Raw genomic sequence first — 19,601 nt, forward strand, 5'->3', positions numbered from 1 at the left:
CCCCCAGTCTGTGGCCAGGAACACACCCCACCACCACAACCCCCCCCAAAACCCACCTCAGGGTGCTGAGACTGGAGCAGCTCGTTGCACCCATGGGTGCGTGGTGTGCACCCAGGGGTGGGGATGCCCACGCCTTGTGGGCATCAAGCACGCATCATTCCCATGCTCCTCGGCCGTGCGTGGGTAGTCATATAGAGTAGTTATTCCACTATATTTAAATGTATGCAAATGAGCGGAAGCGGGAGGTGTTTCTACCCCCTGCGGGCGGAGTGAGCGCCGCAGGGCGACAGGCGCATGCGCGTTGGGAGGCGGCGCAGCCCCGCCCCTCTCCCGCCCCCTGCGCGCAGGCGCGCTGCCCCCGCGCCGCATGCGCAGTCGGAGGCGGCGACGCGGCGCATGCGCAGTACGGACCCGGGGCAGGCGAGCGGGGTCTCTCCCTCTCCGTCCCCCCCCCCCCGACACCCCCCCCTCCCACCCTCCTCCCCGTCCGTCTCCGCTTCCTGCGTGCGTGGGCCCGGAGCGGGCGGGGCTTCCGGGAGCGCGGGCGCCGTCGGGGTTGATAAGGCGGAACGGGGAGGGGGGGGGGAGCCCCACCGCTACCGGGATGAGCGACGGCAGCCGGCCGGGCCTGAGGCGTCCATGACAGGTGAGGCGCCGGCCCTGCTTCCCCACCACCACCACCCCGCGTCGCGCAATGGGCTCGCCCGTCCCCTGCTGGGCGCCGCGTGGAACGCACCACCCGCGCCCCTCCACCAGGGGTGCGGGGCGCCGCCCCCCTGCCCCCCCCCCAGCGCCGCGCAATGGACCCGTCCGTCTCCTGAGGGGCGCCGCGGGGACCGGAGCACCCGTGAAGTGGTCGTGGGGGGGGGCGGGGGGCGAGAGCGCCCCCCCCCCCATGGTCCCGCGATGCGCCCGCCCGCCGCGGGGCAGGGGATGCTACGGGGAGTGAACCACTCGCCGCTAGGCGGGGGGGGAATGCAGTGGGGGGCTAAGCTGGGCTGGGGTGGCCTTACAGTAGGGGGGGGCTCTGTCCTAGGGGCGGCTGGACTGGGGGGTCCGTGCAGGCTGGGGGGGCCTGAAATGTGGGTCCAAGGCAGGCTTGGGGGGCCTGTCCTAGGGCCCTGAGATGGGGGTGACTGGTAGATTGGGGGGGGTGCGTGTGCCAGGGGCCTGAGCTGGGGGGTCCTGGCAGTCCTGGGGGTGGCCCAGGCAGGCTTGGGGCGGGGGGGGGATGTTTATCCAGGCAGATGACATGGGGGGCCAGTCCTAGGGCCCTGGCAGGCTTGGGGCGGGGGGGCGGGCAGGTGGGGCTGGCAGTCTTTTGGGGGACCGAGGTGGAGGGCTCAGGCAGGCTTGGGGGGGGGCTATCCCAGGGGTCTGATGTGGGGGGCCCCTGGCAGGCTGGGGGGGCTGTACTAGGACCTGGCAGGCTTGGAGGGCCCTGTCCCAAGGGGCTGAGGTGGGGGGGCTTGGACGCTCCTCTGGGGTTTGGGGGTTGTCTTTTGCCTGGGGGGGGCTTTGCCATGGGAGAACAGGATCTGGGGGCTCTCTGCAGATTGAGGCACCTCTGCTGGGTAGGGAGGCTGTGCTGGGACACCACCACCCCCCCAGTATTCTCCCCCAGGGAGGAGCAGCAGCAGTGGGGGACCCAGCCACCCCTTGAGCAAGCCCGCCCAAGTGCTTTGCCCCCACGTAAGTAAGTAATAACTGCAGCCTCCTGCCTGCCTCTGCAGCCCGGGGGGGTACCCGGCACCCAACCCCCCCTGCCCCTCTGGAGGAGCGGGCTCGGGCTGTGTTGTCTCTGCGGCTTTCGGCACCGACACCTTTCAGACCTCCTCTGAAAGCTCCTCACCGCTCTTCCCCGGGACAGGATGCACGCCACCACACTTTGAGATCCAAATCTTTTACGGTGCCACTTCACAGCTGGTTTAAAGTTTCTTGAGTGCGCCTGAAATGGGGCTTTCTTGGTGTGTTTTTTAATCGCTGCTTTTCGGTGCATGCCTGGAAACCGCTTTCATGGCATCTGTGGGGCTGTCAGGATCCCTTGGTGGCAGATACAGTCCCCATCCATCATCAGAAATAACCATAACAATCAGGGCTCAGAGAACGTGTCTAACGACCACTGCTTGTTCCCGCTCTTCGTTAGCTGTCAGGATCATATTAAAAATCCTCCAGTGCCTTCAAGGATGAGGACGGGACCATGATGGGGTTTGATGCTTCAAGCTGCTGGTGATTCCTGAATCGCAATTCTCCCACTGTCGTAATTATCCTTAAACACACCCAAAACCCAACAATTTGTTGTTGTTTTTTTTTAAAACCAACACCGTGTGTTTTTTTTCATATTGCTGTTGAAAGAAGACTCAGCGTTGGCTGGGAGAAGTCCACAGGCTGCGGGTTTGAGAGCCTCGCTGTCCCGTGCTTTGCACAAAAATATAATCAAAGGCCAAGGCTTCAATCAATTGAAGGCTTTTACTTGCAGCCAGGATAATTAGCACAGCATAGAAACAAGTCCTGGATGCGAACGAGCCCAGACCTCACCGAAAAGATCTTTGTTCCACCACTGGGTTCGAAGGCTTGTTGCATCCTCACTGTGTTTTACCCACCTCCAATGCTGTGGATGCGCTGGCATCTCTCCGCTGTGCTGAAGTGTGGCCGCAGGATGAGCCAATCCCAAAATCCTGCAACCTTCATCCCTATCAAATCACTCATTTAGGGGCTGTTTTTCATAATTTGGGGGATTTTTTTATTAAAGCCTCTTGTGCATCTTTTGCGTCTGTGGTCCGGATCCCTTGTGGGACACTTGCAGCAGGCTCAGCCTCTCTGGGCCAGCTCTGAAATTAATTAGAGCCCTTTTCTGCAGCAAGCTTTTTATTTCCTTTTTAATTAACATCAATGAGCTCTTTGCCAGAGCCCGTCTAGGAGCAGATCCATCTGGAGATCCACCCTTCAGCAGCTGGAGAAGCATTAGCTCCATGTGCTGCAAGGTCCTGCCTGTATTTATTCTGCCTGAATTGGCTGGCTGCCTGCCCTGCATCCTTGCCCACTGCTGGGCGAGTGGAGGAGCCTCAAGGGTGAGCAGAGTCCCCAAAATCCTCCTCCCCATCTGGGATTGCAGGAGCATCCCAGGATGCTCATGGGGCAGGGGGTTCCCATTGGGAAGGCATGGGCAGATTTACATGAGCAAGGAACAGAAATTATTTCCCTTCCACCTGCCATGCTTCCCTTTGGAAAACCCCTCGTCCCTGTAGCGGAGGGAGCTTTAAAGGTGAGATGAGAGGTTTTAAAACAAGGCTGGAGGTTTGGGAGTTAGGGAGGTGCTGGAACTGATCCACAGGGATTGGAAGGGAGTGGGAGCTCTCATTGGGATAACACTGTGTCCAGGGAATTTGTCTCAGGCTGCTCTGGCTCTTGTCTTGCTTTGGATGCAGCTGGAAAACCCAAACTCTTGCGCCTGGCCGCACGTTTATGGGGCTGGGTTTTACGGCAGGGGATGGCGGGGGCAGCAAGCCCAAGGTGACTTTGGGGAAACCCAAGGTGGGGACAATCCCCTGCAGCCACTGCTGGGACGTGGCATGTCCCCTTGTCCTGCTGCCTCCCGTTGCCCAGCACAGTGGGATTTTGGAGCCCAGGGAGTTAATCCTGTCAGGTGACTCCGATTAATTTTTCTCTAGCTGTTTGTTTTGCAAGGGACTGTGCTCCCCCCCCATGCTTGTCCAACCCTCCCAAGGGTTTTTTAATCCCGTGTTGTGTGGCAGCCAGGTAAAGGGACAATGCCAACAAACCTGCTCTATCCCAGCATCTCCAGGTTTGCACGGCCTCCATGCTGATTTTTAAGTTTGGGGGTGGGGTTTTTTTTTGAGAAACTGGTGCAGCGGAGGAGTTTTTAATCAGCATGTGGGGGTGGCTTTGTGCTGAAACTGGCTGCCTCCCCTCGAGGGAGGGGAAAGAAGAGCATCAGGAACTTTGACAGCTTTCCTTGAGCATCTCTCTCTTCTCCCGCAGGTCATCTCTGCTCTCGCCGCTCCTCCCGCTGCCCCTGGCGTTAGCCGCTTCCCCAGTCCTGCGGCAGAAAGGGGGTTAGAGCCTACGGCACCACCATGAATGAAGTGTCAGTCGTGAAGGAGGGCTGGCTGCACAAGAGAGGTGAGGGAGGCGAGCCGGGGAGCCGGCTCAGTGGCAGTGGCATACCTCCAAGGCTGGGTCACTGTAGGGAATCCAGCACTGCAGCTGCTGCTGGGAAAGGATAGCTCCGGTTTCCAGTTACCGGCAATTTTAACCTTTCCCCAGCACAAATGCAGGACGGTCTCTGCTTCCCCTTGCCCCAAAATGGCACAAGGCACCTTGGCACCGCAGGGCATCCGAAAACCCACCAATGCCTTCCTGCTTCAGCTTTCTCCTGCTCGTCGCTCAACTCAGCAGCTCTCCCAGCAATCAGCAACACCACTTAACTAGAGTTTGGTTTGTGCCACAAGCAAATCCTCCAGCAGCATCATTCTTAATTGCTTGCCGCATTGGGAAGCTGGAGGACGATCCTAACATCTCTTCGCAGACAGTCTAACCCAGTTTGCTAAGCCACCTGCTGCAGTGGCCCTGCAGTGAGACCCCCAACCAGCCCCTTTATTTTTAGCCCTACAGGGGGAATGTTGCAGCATTGTAGCAGCTGCACACATGGGGGTTTATTTTTAGACCCATTGATGGTGGCTCTTATTTTTCCTTCCCTTGCTGAGGGCGGTTTGCAAGGGGACCAGGCATGAAAGCCATCTGCCTCCAGCCACCTTTCTCCTACTGGCAGCCCAGCTGGATCCTTGTGTCCAGCAGGTTCATGGATTCCTCCTTCTGGGCAAATATAGCTGGAGAGAGGGAAGCCAGGGCCTCTCTCTGATGCTGTTTCTTTATCCAGAGCTGCTGAGTCTGCTTTCGGTCAATTTTGGAGCTGCCAGGGGAAGCATGAAGCTGCTTTGTGCTGTGTTACCTCAGATCAAGCATGTTTCAGGCTAACCCGCTGCTCGCACCTCTCCTAAATTACACCAGCTGGCTGCTTTTTGCAGGAGCTTCTCTGAAGCAGCTCCTAGAAAACAGCCGGAAGAAAAATATCCACTTATTTTTCTGTCTATGAGGGGTCTTTCTGCCATTTAATTTTTCACCTCAGCAGTGGGACCCCCTATGAGGGGTCCTTCCCTGAAAACCCCTGCACTACCCCCTGCGCCCCCCTCTTTCTCGCAGGGGAATACATCAAAACGTGGCGACCCCGGTATTTCCTGCTGAAAAGTGATGGCTCCTTCATTGGCTACAAGGAACGGCCAGAGACATCCGACCACAGCTTACCGCCTCTGAATAACTTCTCTGTGGCAGGTATGTTGGCACATGTGGCTTCAGGGCTGTCGGTGGTTACAAGTCAGTGTTGGGCAGGGTGTCCTCATCACCGATACTGTTAGGGAAGATTTTGGGTTGAGGATATTTGATCCCAAACCATCCTCTTCCCTTTTTTTACACAGAGTGCCAGCTGATGAAGACTGAGCGGCCTCGGCCCAACACCTTTGTCATCCGATGCTTGCAGTGGACGACAGTCATTGAGAGGACTTTCCATGTGGACTCTCCTGAAGAGCGGTAGGCATGCGGGATGGCCCCTTCCTTTGGGAGTCCGGGATAAATAGCACATTGTGTTAATCCTAGCTGCAGGAGAGCCCCAAAATCTCTCAGCTGTGATTCCCATCTGCCTGCAAAGGCTGGAGGGGCAGGCGCAGCCCCCCGTGGTGATCCTCAGCACCTCCTTGTGCCACCAATCCCCTTTTTCTCCATAGTGAGGAGTGGATGCGAGCTATCCAGACAGTAGCAAACAGCTTGAAGAACCAGGAACCAGAGACGGACACAATGGATTACAAGTGCGGATCTCCTAATGACAGCACCGGTGCTGAGGAGATGGAGGTGGCTGTCAGCAAAACCCGCACCAAGGCTGTAAGTCACCCCTGGCGCAGCACCTTCTCTTGCCGCAAGCAGGATTGTGGTGGATTGGGACTGCCAAGTGATGAGGGAGGTTTATGGGATAAACCTCATCCCCATGGTGTCTGCTGTCACCAGGATAATGGCGGGTGAAATAGCTCAGAAGACCCTTTCCCATCCCGGATCCCGCTTGCCCACGCTGCAAATTCTCACCTCCATCTCCCCGTTTCTCCCCAGACCATGAATGATTTTGATTACCTGAAGCTCCTGGGAAAGGGTACTTTTGGCAAAGTCATCTTGGTGCGGGAAAAGGCCACTGGCCGCTATTACGCCATGAAGATCCTACGGAAAGAGGTCATCATTGCAAAAGTAAGTGCCAAACCCCAGTGGAGGGTGAGGAGAGCTGGCAGGGCTTAGGGGATCACAGAATCATAAAATAGTTTGGGTTGGAAGGGACTTTTAAAGGTCATGTAGTCCAAACCCCCAAATGTTGGGAGGGCTTTCAAAACATACCTCCAAAGCTGCCAAGCAATGGCCAGCTCCTGCTGTGCTCTAAATGCTGGGGGATTCCAGGAATTACCCTTATTTTAAAACCCCAGGTGTGTGTTGTAACACACAGTTGGGTGACATCGTGGGATCCACTCACTTGCCTCTCTCAGGGGATGCAGTGCAGCCACGTCCTCCTCCGGACGATCTGGCCAATGAACCCTTTGCCCCGTGGGGACAAAAGCGGGGCAGAGGTTGGCACTTGGAGCTCCCATCCCTGGGTTTTTTTCTGGGAATAGTTGGCAGCCATGAAAAATCTCTGATTTTTCAGAAACAATGGGAGATAAATGGCACTTAATTTCTCCTCCCTTTGCAGGATGAGGTGGCACACACTGTTACAGAGAGCCGGGTACTGCAGAACACCAGGCACCCCTTCCTTACTGTAAGTACGGCTGGTGGTAGTGAGGGAGCAAAGGGGCAGCACGCTGGGATGCCCAGCACACCCCAGAACAACTGTTCCCTTCCCCTTACTACCTTCTCTGGAAGCATGGAGCCCCACAGCTTCTCTAAGACCTTTTGTTCCCCCTCTTGCAGGCGCTGAAATATGCCTTTCAGACAAACGACCGGCTGTGCTTTGTCATGGAGTATGCCAATGGTGGAGAGGTGGGAGCTTAAGACCCAATGCTCTCCTCAGGGCTTGGAAGGATCTTGTCTGCATGTCAAATAGCTGTTTTCATCTCATTGGTGGATAATTTATTCCACAGTCTCCCCTCAGCACATGTTTTGGGAGGTAGAGCACGTGGCTTTCCTCTTGCCCAAGCTTTCCTGGCTCTTCGCTCGCCTGTCTCATGCTTGATATTGCAGCAAGGCCATTGCATGCATGAAACAACTGTCCAGGGCCCCCAGAGCCCTCTTCCTCATCACCTGGGGAGCTGTGGAACCACAGCACCTCCAGCTATCACTGGCTCTGTTATCTTCCAGCCTGTGCTGGTGTCCAGCTTTGTTTCTCCAACCCAACACACTTTCCTTGCAAGGGGGAACACAGCCAATGGCACAGCCCCTCTTGCAGGCAATGCACGGCAGCGTTTTTCCCCCAGCCTGTGCTGGCAGAGTGAAGGCTGTCAATATTTTGATCGCTCGAGGCGAGGAGCTTAGGACACATATGACCGCATTAGCTGCGTGCTGAGAGCGATTAACGTGAGTTTCAGTGGGTTTTTTTAAGCACTTTTTGATCAGCTGTTCTTTTTTTTTTTTTCTTAAGCTGTTTTTCCACCTCTCAAGAGAACGCGTCTTCACAGAAGACCGAGCCCGTTTCTACGGTGCAGAAATAGTCTCTGCACTGGAGTACCTGCACTCCCGGGACGTGGTGTACAGGGACATTAAGGTACTAACCTGGCGACAGCAGCATCCATAAGCAGTGCCTTCACCCCATCTTAGCACCAGGGCAATTTTCATCTTCCTGGGCTGGTGTTTGGGGGTGTGGAGTCACTCCCAGCTCTCCTAAAAATCACCCTGAGGGGCCTCAAAAGGTTTCAGCTGGCAGAGCATTGCACTCAGTTGATGCGAGCCCTTTCCCCACTCTCGCTTATTGTGGGTGGCGAAGAACTGCTCTCCACCTGGTGCTGGGGATGTTTTCACACACGTTGTTGCAGGAGGGAGGATGAGAGCTCGGGTTCAGCAGAAGAGAGCATGAACTGGCCCTGTGGGGAGGTGTCACCCTCATCCCCGTCATGTGGCAATGATGGATTGAGACCCCAACCATCCGATGGAGCCTTTTGGGGAGCAGCGTCCCGCTCCCATGCTCCCAACTTCGCTCAGCTCCAAACCTTTTCTCCCACCTGTCTGTTTTCAGCTGGAAAACCTCATGCTGGACAAAGATGGCCACATCAAAATCACTGACTTTGGGCTCTGCAAGGAAGGCATCACGGATGGAGCCACCATGAAGACTTTCTGTGGCACTCCCGAGTACCTGGCTCCGGAGGTACTTAAAGCATTCCCACAGCCAGGCTTTCCTTGAAACTCTTGTGCCAAAGAGGTTTTTCTGTGGAGGCTATTCCCAAAGTCCAAGATGGCAGTGGTTCAGCGGGGGCTTTTTCCAAACACTTGGGTTGCAGGAGGGGTTGTATCTAGAATGGATTTCCCTTCTCCCTCCTTGTGTTGCTGCCTGGTTCTTTGGCCTCATCGACACCATCCTCTCCGTGTTCCCTCCTGTAGGTTCTGGAGGACAACGATTACGGCCGCGCCGTGGACTGGTGGGGTCTGGGCGTCGTCATGTATGAGATGATGTGCGGTCGCCTCCCCTTCTACAACCAGGACCACGAACGTCTCTTTGAGCTGATCCTCATGGAGGAGATTCGCTTCCCTCGTACCCTCAGCCCTGAGGCCAAATCCTTGCTGGCTGGGCTGCTCAAGAAGGATCCCAAACAGAGGTGAGGGCCCACTGGGGATGGACGGGGGGAACCGCAGCACTGCTGGCAGTTCTGGACATGCCTCTCTGTGTCTGCAGGCTCGGCGGAGGTCCCAGCGATGCCAAGGAGGTGATGGAGCATCGCTTCTTCGCCCCCATCAACTGGCAGGACGTGGTTCAGAAGAAGGTAGGAAGGGAAGGGAGTACTTTGAGGGGGTGAAGGGGCAGGCAGGCACTTGGCACACTGCTGGCGAGCAAATTTCTCCTGTTCTCTATCAGCTGGTCCCGCCATTCAAGCCCCAAGTGACGTCTGAGATCGACACACGGTATTTCGATGATGAGTTCACCGCCCAATCCATCACCATCACCCCACCGGATCGCTGTGAGTGCCAGTGCTGCCAAGAAATGGGAACCCCCTTTGTCACCTATACAGCTTCCTCTCATGCAACCTCGTTTTCCTGTCACCATCATGGTGGTGGGTGTCACCTGAGGGGCTGGTGGCATAGCTGTCACACCTCTATAAAAGCTCAGGGTCCCTCTTGCTGCCTTGGAGAGGTCTTGGGCAGCTTTGGTGGCATCACTGCCACAGGAGGGAGCAGGGAAACTTGTGAAGACACCAGGGAGGCTTCATCAGCCTGTCCCTCACCCTCAAACCCTTCTCTGTCCCTGGCTTTGCAGATGACAACATGGGCTCCCTGGAGAATGACCAGCGGACGCACTTCCCCCAGTTCTCCTACTCCGCCAGCATACGGGAGTAACCGGTAGCAGTGGGATTCAGCCTCCGAGGAGGAGGGTTTGGGGGTTCACTCACGGCGGGGGGGATTTTTCTTCCGTGCCTGGCAGAAGGGGGGCGGGAAGCTGTGGCTCGCCAGCGTTGTGCCGCAGCACCTTTCAGAAGCCATACCCCTACAAAGTGCTCTTGCTCCATGGCTCCCACTGGCACCAAGCCGTGCCTCCTGCCCCTAGCCTAGGACTGCTTTGATTTTTATTATTATTTTTATTTTTTAAACTCCTAGAAGTGCTCGCAGCTTTTTAAACCAACCCCCATTTCCCCACAACTGTGGCCTTGACCCCCCCTGAAGCTCAGCCAGCCCTCCACCAAGTAAAACCCATGGCTCCCGGATGGGGAGAAGCCATTTTGACAGCAGTAGGGAGGGGAAAACTCCCCCCCATGGCCAGGATCCAATGCTGGCTGCCTGGAGGAGGGGGAAACAATAGGGCAGGACCCGCCCCGAGACTGTGGGGTGCATGTCTTAGCCCCTCAAATCCTCCCACCTCTGCTTTGAACTGAACCTGCAGTGACCGAAAACCAACAGTATCCCTGGATCGGCGCCTTGGCAGAGGGGAGTGCCTCGACCCTGCGGCCGGCCAGTGTGGCCCTAAGGAAAATGTGATCCTAAAAGCAATAGTTTGGCTTCTCCAGTGCCTTAAAGCCAGGAGCTGCAGTGACGCCAGGCTCAGTGACACCTGCCACATCCTCCAGCATCCTCAGTGGATGATGGTGTAGCAGAGGGACATGGCTTTTTGCCACTGCACCAGCAGCTTGGCAGCCCTGGCTGCCAGTGTTGGGACTGGGTTTATTCTGGCATGCACCACTGATCCACACCCGACAGATGCTCCGTGGATGCCTTTCTGAGAAGGCCACTGTCACCAGGGCTGTTGGCTCCAGACCCTGCCGGCATGGCACAACGCCGGTGGGACCCGGCGGCTGGGGAGCATCACCTTTACCACAATGCCCGCACCAACAAGCCAGGCCAGTGACAAGCTGGACTTGCCACCCGGCGGCTCCTGGCACAGCTGACACCAGGGCCACAGTTTGGAGGTAGGAATTTGGTGCCTGGTACCGCTTCCCCGCAGGGAGGAACTGAGAAAACTTGCTGTTTCTTTCTTGGTTCCTAGTTGCCCGAATTCAGTTGAATTAATTTAAAAATACTGGAGCTGGGCGGGGGGATGAGACCCCCCTCAACAAGGTGGCAGTGGCCCGGCATCCCGGGCACAGCAGCCAGCTGGCAGCTCTCACCTGCCCTCATATTTGTACGGTACAAGCAATAAAATGGGGGGTTGTTTTTTTGTTGTTGTTCTTTTTTTTTTTTTTTTCTTTTTTGGACCAATTAGGATCTTGGGCTCCTCTGGGGCAGGGGCAGTGGAGGCCAAGGGCCCCAACTGCTCCCCCCAGCTCCCCAGAGGGCCCCAGGCACTGCTACAGTTGATTCCCCTGTGGCCTGAGTAGTGTTCCTGGGGGGTCCCTAAGGACCTGAATACACCTCCCTAGGACCCCCCCCATCATCCTAATAGTGCTCCCTTGGGCTCTCGATTATGTGTCTCCGTATGTCCCCATCCATCACGTGTCCCTGGCCCCACAGCTGTCCCCATGGCAGGTGATGGCACAGGACGCAGCACTGGTCACCAAGCACTTTACTGATGGCTCCCAGCACAGCCCAGAGTCCCCAACGGGTGCGGGCTGGGAGTGACGGGTAACGGCGGGGCTCAGAACTGCAGGAACTCGGCCACGAAGGCAACCAGGATCTTGCACAGGGCTTCCATGGTGGGGGGGTGCAGGTTGTCCTCGGTGTCCTCAAGCGTGTGCCATACACGTGGGAAGGGCGTGGGGATAAGGTGCAGCACAGGGACACCTGCAGGGACACGGGTGGGACACAGTGGGAGGGCACGTCCCCTGGGGCATCAGCCCACGGGACCCCAGCTGCCCACCCTGCTTCTTGCCCTGGCCACGCAGCATGGGGACACGGGGATGGTGCACCCCGGGCCACAGGAGGACAATGCGCCCCAGGGGACAGGGGAGAGGTGGGGACGTCACCTCGCTGGAGGAAGGGGACATGGTCATCCTCGACAGGTCCTGGGGCCGGGCTGAGACGGAAGAAGGGCTGGTCCTGGGGGAGGACGTGCAGCAGCCCCAGCCGCTGCAGGCGCTGCTCTGCACCGGGGACACGGGGAGAACATGGTGGGGCAGAACCTCCTGTGATACCCCCAGCCTCCTCCTCTCTGTCCCCATCATAGCCCCTTGTCCACATCCCGTCCCTGTTTCTATCCCTGTCCCAACCCTGTGTCCCACCTCGTCCCCCATCCCCATGTCCCACCCGTGCCCTGTCCTCATCTGTGTCCCCATGTCCTATCCCATCCCACCCCCTTGTCCCCATCCCCATCCTGACCCTGTCCCCACCCCTCTGCCCCCATCCCTAAGTCCCACCGATGGCGACGAGGCGCAGGAACCAGTGGTGGGTGCGGGGGAAGTGGCTGTGGATGGCAGGGTGACGGGCGCCCAGCAGGTCCAGCAGCACCAGCAGGCTCTGGGGACACCATCATGACCATGGGGACACCAGCACAAGCACAGGGACACCACAGTGCCACTGGTCGGATGCCGTGGGACTGTCCCAGCTGAGCCAACGCCATGCCACCACCCTTGAGGACCCCCAGACCATCCCAGTTGGGTCACGGCAGTGGCAGGGACCGTCCCAGCTGGGCCAATGCCATGTCACCACACTCCAGTGCCCTCGGATCAACCCACCACCCTTGGCCATCATCCTTGGATGCCATGGGACCATCCCAGCTGGGTCACAGCCAACAGACCACCCCAGCACGGTGCCACCACCCTCAGGTGCCACCGGACCGCCCTCAAACCGCCGTGGGGCTTGATGCCACTCACCATGGTGGTGATCTGGGTGCCGTGTGGCCCGTGGGGGGTGGCAGCCATACGTGCCGCCAGGTGCCGGGCACCGTAGAGGGAGTCAGTGACGCTCCAGTCCCCGAAAGCTTCTTCCCCATCAAGGAACAGCAGCTGCAGCGTCACTTCTGCGCCCTGCTGGGACCCGGGCGTCCAGCAGGGTGGGGGACCCAGGCATGTGGGGGGGGAACCCAGGTGTCCTGGGTGGGGGGGGGGTCAGGAGGGACCCAGGTATCCTGGGGAGTCACAGGATGGACCTGGGTGTCCTCTGGAGGGGGGGGTCAGGAGGGACCCAGATGTCTGGGGGGGGCCCAGGCATCCGGGGTTGGGGGGGGCAGTCCAGGCCTTTGGACCACCCGTCACCCACCCTGTCCTTGGCACGCCGCAGGGGCCGGTCAAGGGCAGCTGCCAGCTCCAAGAGGATGGCGCAGGGCACGGCCGAATCGGTGGCCCCCAAAAAGAGTTGCTGGCCGGGACCAGGGGGCAAGATCTTTGTGTCGTAGTGACAGGCAAGGACCAGGCGGCGGGGGGCGGCGGGGGCGACCGTGGCCACCACGTTGGTGAAGGTCACTGGTCCCCGGGGAGTCACCGCTTCGAAGGCGTCAAGCTCCAGGTGCCAGGCAGCCCCCAGGGCACCCAAGCACACCATGATGTGCTGCAGGGACAGGTACACTGGTGAGAGGCATGGCAGCATCGCAGGGGGGGTGCAGTGGTGGGGGGCGGGTCTTACCTGGCGGGCAGCACGGCTCCCAGGCCCCCCTGGCACCCGTTCTCGCAGGAGGGGCCGCAGGAAGGTGTCCCGCAGGCGGGTGGGATCCAGCTGCCCCAGTAGCGCCCGTAGAGCCTGCTCCGAGGGGGGACCAGGGGGGGCCTGGGGGTGGCTGTGTCAGTGTTTGGGGGAGGGGGGGTGGAGAGGGTGTTGGGGTCCCGCGGGGGTGTTGGGGGTCCCTGGAGTGGTCTAGGGGCCCCTCATGATGGGGTCTGGGGGGGCCTTAGGAAGTTTGGTACCCTGAGTGGGGGAGGACCTGGGGGATGTTGTGGGGCTCCAGGGGGGGTGTCTGGGTGCCCCTGGAGGGGTCTGGGGTACCCATAGATGCACTGGGTGCCCCCATGATGGGGCCTGGGGGGGGGTCAGGGAGGGGGCTGAGGACCCTGTGGGATGTCTGGGGGCCCTGAGGGGGGACGGGGAGCCCCCCCGGGGGTCTGAGGGACCCTGGGGAGGGCTCCGTAAGTCCTTGGGGATGCTGGGGGTCCCTGGAAGGGTCTGAGGGGCCCATGGATGCATTGCGCGGCCCCATGATGGGCTCTAGGGTGCCCTGGGGGGCTCGGAGGAGGGTGAGGGCCCTGGGGGGGAGGTCTGGGTGCCCCGGGACCCATTGGGCGCCACCGCGACCGAGTCTGGGGGACCCCAGGGGATTGGGGCGGGGGGGGGGGGGCTGTCCTCAGAGGGGCTGGGGGCCCCGGGGGAGGTCGGGGGGGTCTCCATGGGGTCTGGGGGCTCCCGGGAATAGCGTGGAAATGCTGGGCATCCCCTCCCCGGGACGCCCCCCCTCCCCGAGACCCACCGGGACCTCCCCTCCCCCCCGCTCACCGGGCCAGTGCCCCGTTCCCCGGCGGGCCATGCGACGTAGAGGAGGGCGGCGGCAGCAGCAGCCGCCAGCGCCAGGAGCGGCAGCAACGGTCGGGGACAGCGGCGCGACCGCGGGCAGAGCCCGGGTCCCGGCAGCGGAACCGGCACCGCCACCGGGCCGGGCCCGGGCCCCGAACCCGCGGCCCGGGCCCGGCGGGAGCCACCGGGGCCCTTCCGCATGGCGCGGGGGCGTGGCCTCCTCCGTGAGGGGCGTGGCCTCCATGCGGGCGGTGCCGTGGAGGGTAGCCAGGCGACGGGGACGCCGCTGATAGGGCGCGGGGCAGGGCTCACGCGCTAGGCCCAGCCCTCTCCCCGAACGGCGGGCTCTGGGGTGAGAGCGAAGGCGCATGCGCGGTGGCCCTGGGCACACGTGCGCGCGCGCGCAGACCCCGCTGGGCAGACCGCCCCGGGAGGCGGGGCCGCGGCGTCGGGGGCGGGGCCATGCTTGACACGTCACTCTCAACGTGTGATGTCACGACAGATGTCACCTGGGGTGGGGGCATCACTCCAGGTGGGGATGTTCACCTCGGACCAGGACACCAGCCCAGAGACGTGACCCTGGATGGGGACGTCACCGCGAATGTGGATGTCGCCCTGTACCGGCAGGTCACCCGGGATGGGGACGTCACCCTCCATGGGGATGACGTCATCTTCCACGGGGCCATCACCCTCCACAGGGCCACCACCCTCCTTGGGGCCATCAGCGCAGCTGGGGTCACGGCCACAGGGCTTTCGCCCTCCAGGGGGACATCAGCCCACCTGGCGTCACGTCATCACTGTGGGGCCAGCACCCTCCACGTGGTCACGACCTTCCCCAAAGACATCACCCTCCGTGGACCCATCACCCTCCATGTACCCATCACCCTCTGTGGGGCCACCCCCTGCCCCCGTTGCTACCACCCCCTCTCTCTCCACCCCCTTCGCTTGGTGCCTTTTTTTTTCTTTTTTTCCTTCAAGTCTTGGGGTTTGATGATTTTTTTTTTTTTTCCACCTTCTCCTTCGCCCTTTCCAGCAACCGCCACGGCCAAACACCCCCCTCTATGTCCTCACATCCACCACCACCGTCCCTGCCGGCGCTTGTCCCTTCACCTGCCGTCATCGCGCCGGGTGGCTGGGTGTACCCAGTTGTTATCGTGCAAGCCCACCCTGCAACCGGGCGCTTCTTTATCGGGTCTCCGGCAGCACATCCAGTAGGATCGGCCGTAAGGCAGGTCGTGGTGGTAGGGCTTGGGATGCCATCGGCACAGGGACACGTCCCCCTTCTCATAATGCTTCTTGCACTGCTTGCAGGGGTCGTCGCGGTAGAGGGGGTCGCGGTTCCAGCGGGAATCGGTGGCCTGCACCCCGAAGGTCTCGATGATGGACTTGAAGTAGTGACAGGAGCACTTGAGGGCGGCCAGCGCTTGAGTAGGCAGGTAGCTGAAGATCTTCACCATGACATGGTCTGGCAGCAGAAGCATGTACTGCCGGGGCTCCAGCAGCCGCTGGATCTTGAAGCGGATCTCCAAAAAGTCGTGGGAGACGTGACGGTACAATCGGCAAAGCGAGGGGTCGGGGACAGCTGATGGCTCCTCGCTGGCCTCCGTGTCCTCCACTGCCGGTGTCTCCTCAGGGACGGGCAGGAGGAAGAGCTGCCCCGGCGGTGGGTCCTCCTGCGCCGGCGCCGGCAGCCGCACTGTCTCCTCCTTCATCTTCTTGGCACTGTCCTTGCCAAAGAAGACGCATTGGTCCACCACCCCCGTCACCACCACGTCCACGTGGAAGCCGGAGGCGCAATCCCGCGCCGACGCCGACGCACCCTCACCAGTTCCTTCACCCATCTCTGGCTTGACAGCAGTCGCCGACCCCTCGCTGCACCCTATGTCCATGTCAGGGCCGTCCCCATCCCCCTTGGGACCAGCAGTGGCCAGGAGGAACTCCACATTGTTGGGCAGCACATCACGGGATGGGCTGATCAGCTGGTAAAGGTCACAGGTGATCTTGTCCTTGGCGCGACCACTGGCATTACCACCACCGCTCGCCGTCCCACAGCTCATAAAAACACAATTGGGACGCCCGCCAGCACCCGACTCGGCTGCAGCAGCTCCAGCACGGGGCTCACGGCCGCTGGAGATGCGGAAGGCGATGCGCACCTCACCGGGACCCGGTGTCGATGATGCTGCCGCTGCTGCAGCACATTCAGCACCTGGGCGGCACAACCCATTGGGTCGGGTGCCACCGTGCTCCCGCTGCCGTGACTCAAAATGGGCAACAGCTTCTGCCACCCGGCTGCAATCGGAGCCACTCGGTGCTTTGGTTTCACCGCTGGCTGCCTCCATGAAGACAACTGGGGCAGCAGGAGCGCCGCAGGGCCGGGGGAAGCTCTGCAACGCCAGCGCCGTCCTCTGCTCCACCAACGCCACCATCTCCGCCACTGACAGCAAGTCGGGGCCTTCACTGGCAGCAGCGGAAGGTTCACTGGGACACTGGCAAGCTGCGTCCTTGCTGCCAGTAGCCCATGCTGGGCTTGGCTTGCTCTTAGTGGGGTCATGGCAGCGCCGGCGCCGCTTGGCTTTGGAGCTATCGCTGCCCCAGTTGCCTTTTACCTTCATGGTGCTGGCGCGGCCGCCGCTGCCACCACCACCGCTGCCACCACCGCACTGGTGTGCCACAAAGAAAGCCACCTTCTCCTTGGTGTTCCCCGGTTTGATGACATACCACGTGTCCAGCAGCACCCGTCCTTCCTCTGCCGATGCTGGAGCAGCCGGGGCAGCATCGGCAGGAGCCGGTGGCGTGTTTTCGGAGGGGGCCTGGGCTCCAGCAGGCTCCTCGGTGGGACGGCAGGAGAAAGGTTTCTTGGTGGAGCCAGGGCCAGGGCATGGTTTGTTCTGGGAGTAAGTGCCGAAGGGCCGCGGGCACCAGAGCTGCAGCTGGGGGAAGGCGTTGGGCTCCATCAGGGCAGCATGGCACTGCCGACGATGCCGACGTTGCCGACGTCGTGGGGTGCCAGCGCCCGTGCCCAAGCCTGCCACAAGAGAAAGGGGTGTTAATGGGGCTGGCAGGGATGGGGTGGGGATGGTGAGGACAACATGGGGCTGGCAGGCCCAGTATGGGGCTGGTGGGGCCAGTATGGGGCTGGTGGGGATAGTATGGGGCCAGTATGGGGATTTGGGGGCCAGTATGGGGGGCTGGCAGTCCCAGTATGGGGTTGGTGGGGGCCAGTATATGGCCAGTATGGGGCTTTGGGGGCCAGTATGGGGCTGGTGGGGCCAGTACGGGGCCAGTATGGGGCTTTTGCAGATAGTATGGGGCTGGCAGGCCCAGTATGGGGTTGGTGGGGGCCAGTATATGGCCAGTATGGAGCTTTGGGGGCCAGTATGGGGCTGGTGGGGCCAGTATGGGGCCAGTATGGGGCTTTTGCCGATAGTATGGGGCTGGCAGGCCCAGTAGGGGGCTGGTGGGGCTGGTATGGGGCCGGTATGGGGCTTTTGGGGACACTATGGGGCTGGCAGGACAAACATGGAGCTGAGGGGGGGGTTAACGGAGCCATTCCTGGGCCGATCCCAGTACCGTTACTAGGTCGTACTGGGATCACTGGGGTGGGCCCTGGGGGCGGTGCCCGGGCTGTGCCCCGCCCATGGCTCCTCCCCTCGCCACTCACCCCCCACGTCCCGCCCCGTTTGCATACTCACAGGTCTCGCGCACCCTGCCCGGAAGGCCCCGCCCCCTCACCGGCTCCGTCCCGGCGCGGTCCGCAGGGGGGCGGGCCCGGCCTTTAAAGCGGCCGCGGCACCCGAGGAGGTGGGGCTCGTCCGCCCCCACCCTTTTAACGACCGGCGGCTGCAGCCGTTTGTTGACAGGCCCTGCGCGCGAGGTGGCGGCCAATCAGGGAGCCGCGTTCGGGCCATGCCCATATATGGACGGCGGCAGCGCGCTGCGCCGGGGGCGTGGCCGGCGATGGGGCGTGGCCGGCGAGGAGTGGGGGGCGTGGTCGGATGTCCCCGCCCTCCCTTGGGCCGCGGGGACGGGAGGGGCGCGGACATGGTCCCGCGTGGGCCCGGGGGGGGGGGGGTGCGTCCCGCGCGCCCCCCACACACCTGCGGGGGGAGGGGAGCCGATGACCCTCGTGGGTGACGCGAGGCCGGGCCTGTCCTCGCCCCAGGTGTGACACGGAGACACGGCCGCTCCCTCCACCCCCCCACTCGCACGACGCGGGGACACGCGTGTCCCCGCGCGCGACACAGGGGCGCGCCCTCGGTCTCGCGCCAGACGAGGGCAGCCCCGTCCCTGAGGGCAGAAGCCAGGGGCACGCGCGGCCCCGGTGTCGCACGGGCGCGGACCGGGGGGGGGGGGGGGTGTCCCCAACACGGTATGTCACGGGTGGGACACGCCTGACCCCCGGTGTGCTGCGGGCACGGCCCCGTGCCCCCCCCCTCCCCGGCTGTGTCACGAGTGGGAGACGCCGGTCCCCCGCTGTGACAGCCCCTCACCGGGCCCCGGCCCGGCGGCCCAGCGCTCGTTACCGAGCACGAGCCCGGGACTCCGCCACCGGCCCGCAGGGCGCCGCCACGCCCCGGGGCACCGCCCGCCCACGCCCACGCCCGCCCCCCCACCCCCCCGCCGTCCGTGGCCCGGGCCCCGCCCGGTGCCGCCGCCCCTCCCCCGCTCACCGGGCAGGTGCCGGGCGCGGCCGCTCCGCCTTCTCCGCGCCGCTTCCGGGGTGTCCCGCGCATGCGCTCACCCACCGCTCTCCGCGCATGCGCCGCGAGGGGGGCACTGGGAGTTGTAGTCCGCCAGTGGCGAGGGCGCGAAGCCTCCGCGCATGCGCCGCTGGGGGGATGCTGGGAGTTGTAGTCCGCCGCCGTGCTGCCCGGTAACCCCGCCCTTGAGCGACGGGTGTGCCGGGAGGAGTAGTCCACGCGTGGAGGGGGTCTGGGGGCGACGGGGATCTCCTCTCCCCGCCCCCAGTCACCCCCCACCCCGGTCTCCCAGTGACACCATCCCATCACCCAGTGACACAACTCCCCCCCCAGTGACTCCCACACAGCCCTGGTCACCTGCTGACAGCGGCAATGACCCCCCCCACGCCAGTTAGCAGTGACACCATCAATGACCCTCCCCAGTGACACCCAGCGCTGGTCACCTGTGACAGCCCAGCAGCACCCAGTGCCACCCACCCCAGCCACCAGTGCCCCCCCAGTGACACCTCCAAGAGATTTCACAGAAGCCACTGGTGGGTGTCACGTTTTTCTTTAGGGTACAAAGCTGGGGACGACTGGGTCCCCACAGCTCGGACGCCCCGACGATACACACACACCCCCCAGCAACCCAAGGTGTCAAGGAACCCCCCCAAGACCCCCTGACCCGCCCCCCCCAGCACCCAAGGCATTGGGGACCCCCCTCATCACCCCAACGTGTCGGGGGACCCCCCCAAGCTTCCCCTGATTCCCTCCCAGCACCCAAAGGCTTTTGGGACACCC

General features: G+C 61.7%; 2 protein-coding genes across 4 annotated transcripts; one reads left to right on the forward strand and one right to left on the reverse strand.

Moving 5' to 3' along the window:
* The first annotated feature begins 430 nt into the window (after positions 1 to 430).
* LOC104323731 (RAC-beta serine/threonine-protein kinase) lies at positions 431 to 10,904 on the forward strand. The gene is made up of 14 exons (XM_069776746.1): positions 431 to 646; positions 4,003 to 4,143; positions 5,224 to 5,352; positions 5,496 to 5,607; positions 5,802 to 5,955; positions 6,178 to 6,309; positions 6,803 to 6,868; positions 7,021 to 7,089; positions 7,688 to 7,810; positions 8,279 to 8,407; positions 8,641 to 8,855; positions 8,933 to 9,020; positions 9,113 to 9,215; positions 9,512 to 10,904. The coding sequence occupies exons 2-14, from the start codon at positions 4,098 to 4,100 to the stop codon at positions 9,589 to 9,591; spliced, it is 1,446 nt and encodes a 481-aa protein (XP_069632847.1). The 5' UTR covers positions 431 to 646; positions 4,003 to 4,097; the 3' UTR covers positions 9,592 to 10,904.
* A 329-nt stretch (positions 10,905 to 11,233) lies between these two features.
* On the reverse strand, positions 11,234 to 18,867 carry LOC138683845 (F-box only protein 46-like). Of its 3 annotated transcripts, XM_069776744.1 has the most exons (7): positions 14,104 to 14,359; positions 13,243 to 13,383; positions 12,880 to 13,167; positions 12,495 to 12,647; positions 12,039 to 12,138; positions 11,649 to 11,765; positions 11,234 to 11,466 (listed from the first exon to the last, which is right to left on the reverse strand). In XM_069776744.1, the coding sequence occupies exons 1-7, from the start codon at positions 14,320 to 14,322 to the stop codon at positions 11,321 to 11,323; spliced, it is 1,164 nt and encodes a 387-aa protein (XP_069632845.1). In that variant the 5' UTR covers positions 14,323 to 14,359; the 3' UTR covers positions 11,234 to 11,320. The 3 variants fall into 3 exon arrangements, with proteins under 3 accessions (XP_069632845.1, XP_069632844.1, XP_069632843.1); XM_069776743.1 differs by lacking the exons at positions 11,234 to 11,466; positions 11,649 to 11,765; positions 12,039 to 12,138; ... (2 more) ...; positions 13,243 to 13,383; positions 14,104 to 14,359 and adding exons at positions 15,029 to 17,146; positions 17,814 to 17,943; XM_069776742.1 differs by lacking the exons at positions 11,234 to 11,466; positions 11,649 to 11,765; positions 12,039 to 12,138; ... (2 more) ...; positions 13,243 to 13,383; positions 14,104 to 14,359 and adding exons at positions 15,033 to 17,146; positions 18,792 to 18,867.
* Between the last annotated feature and the right edge of the window lie 734 nt (positions 18,868 to 19,601).

This window comes from Haliaeetus albicilla, chromosome Z (assembly GCF_947461875.1).
Source record: "Haliaeetus albicilla chromosome Z, bHalAlb1.1, whole genome shotgun sequence".
NCBI lineage: Eukaryota > Metazoa > Chordata > Aves > Accipitriformes > Accipitridae > Haliaeetus > Haliaeetus albicilla.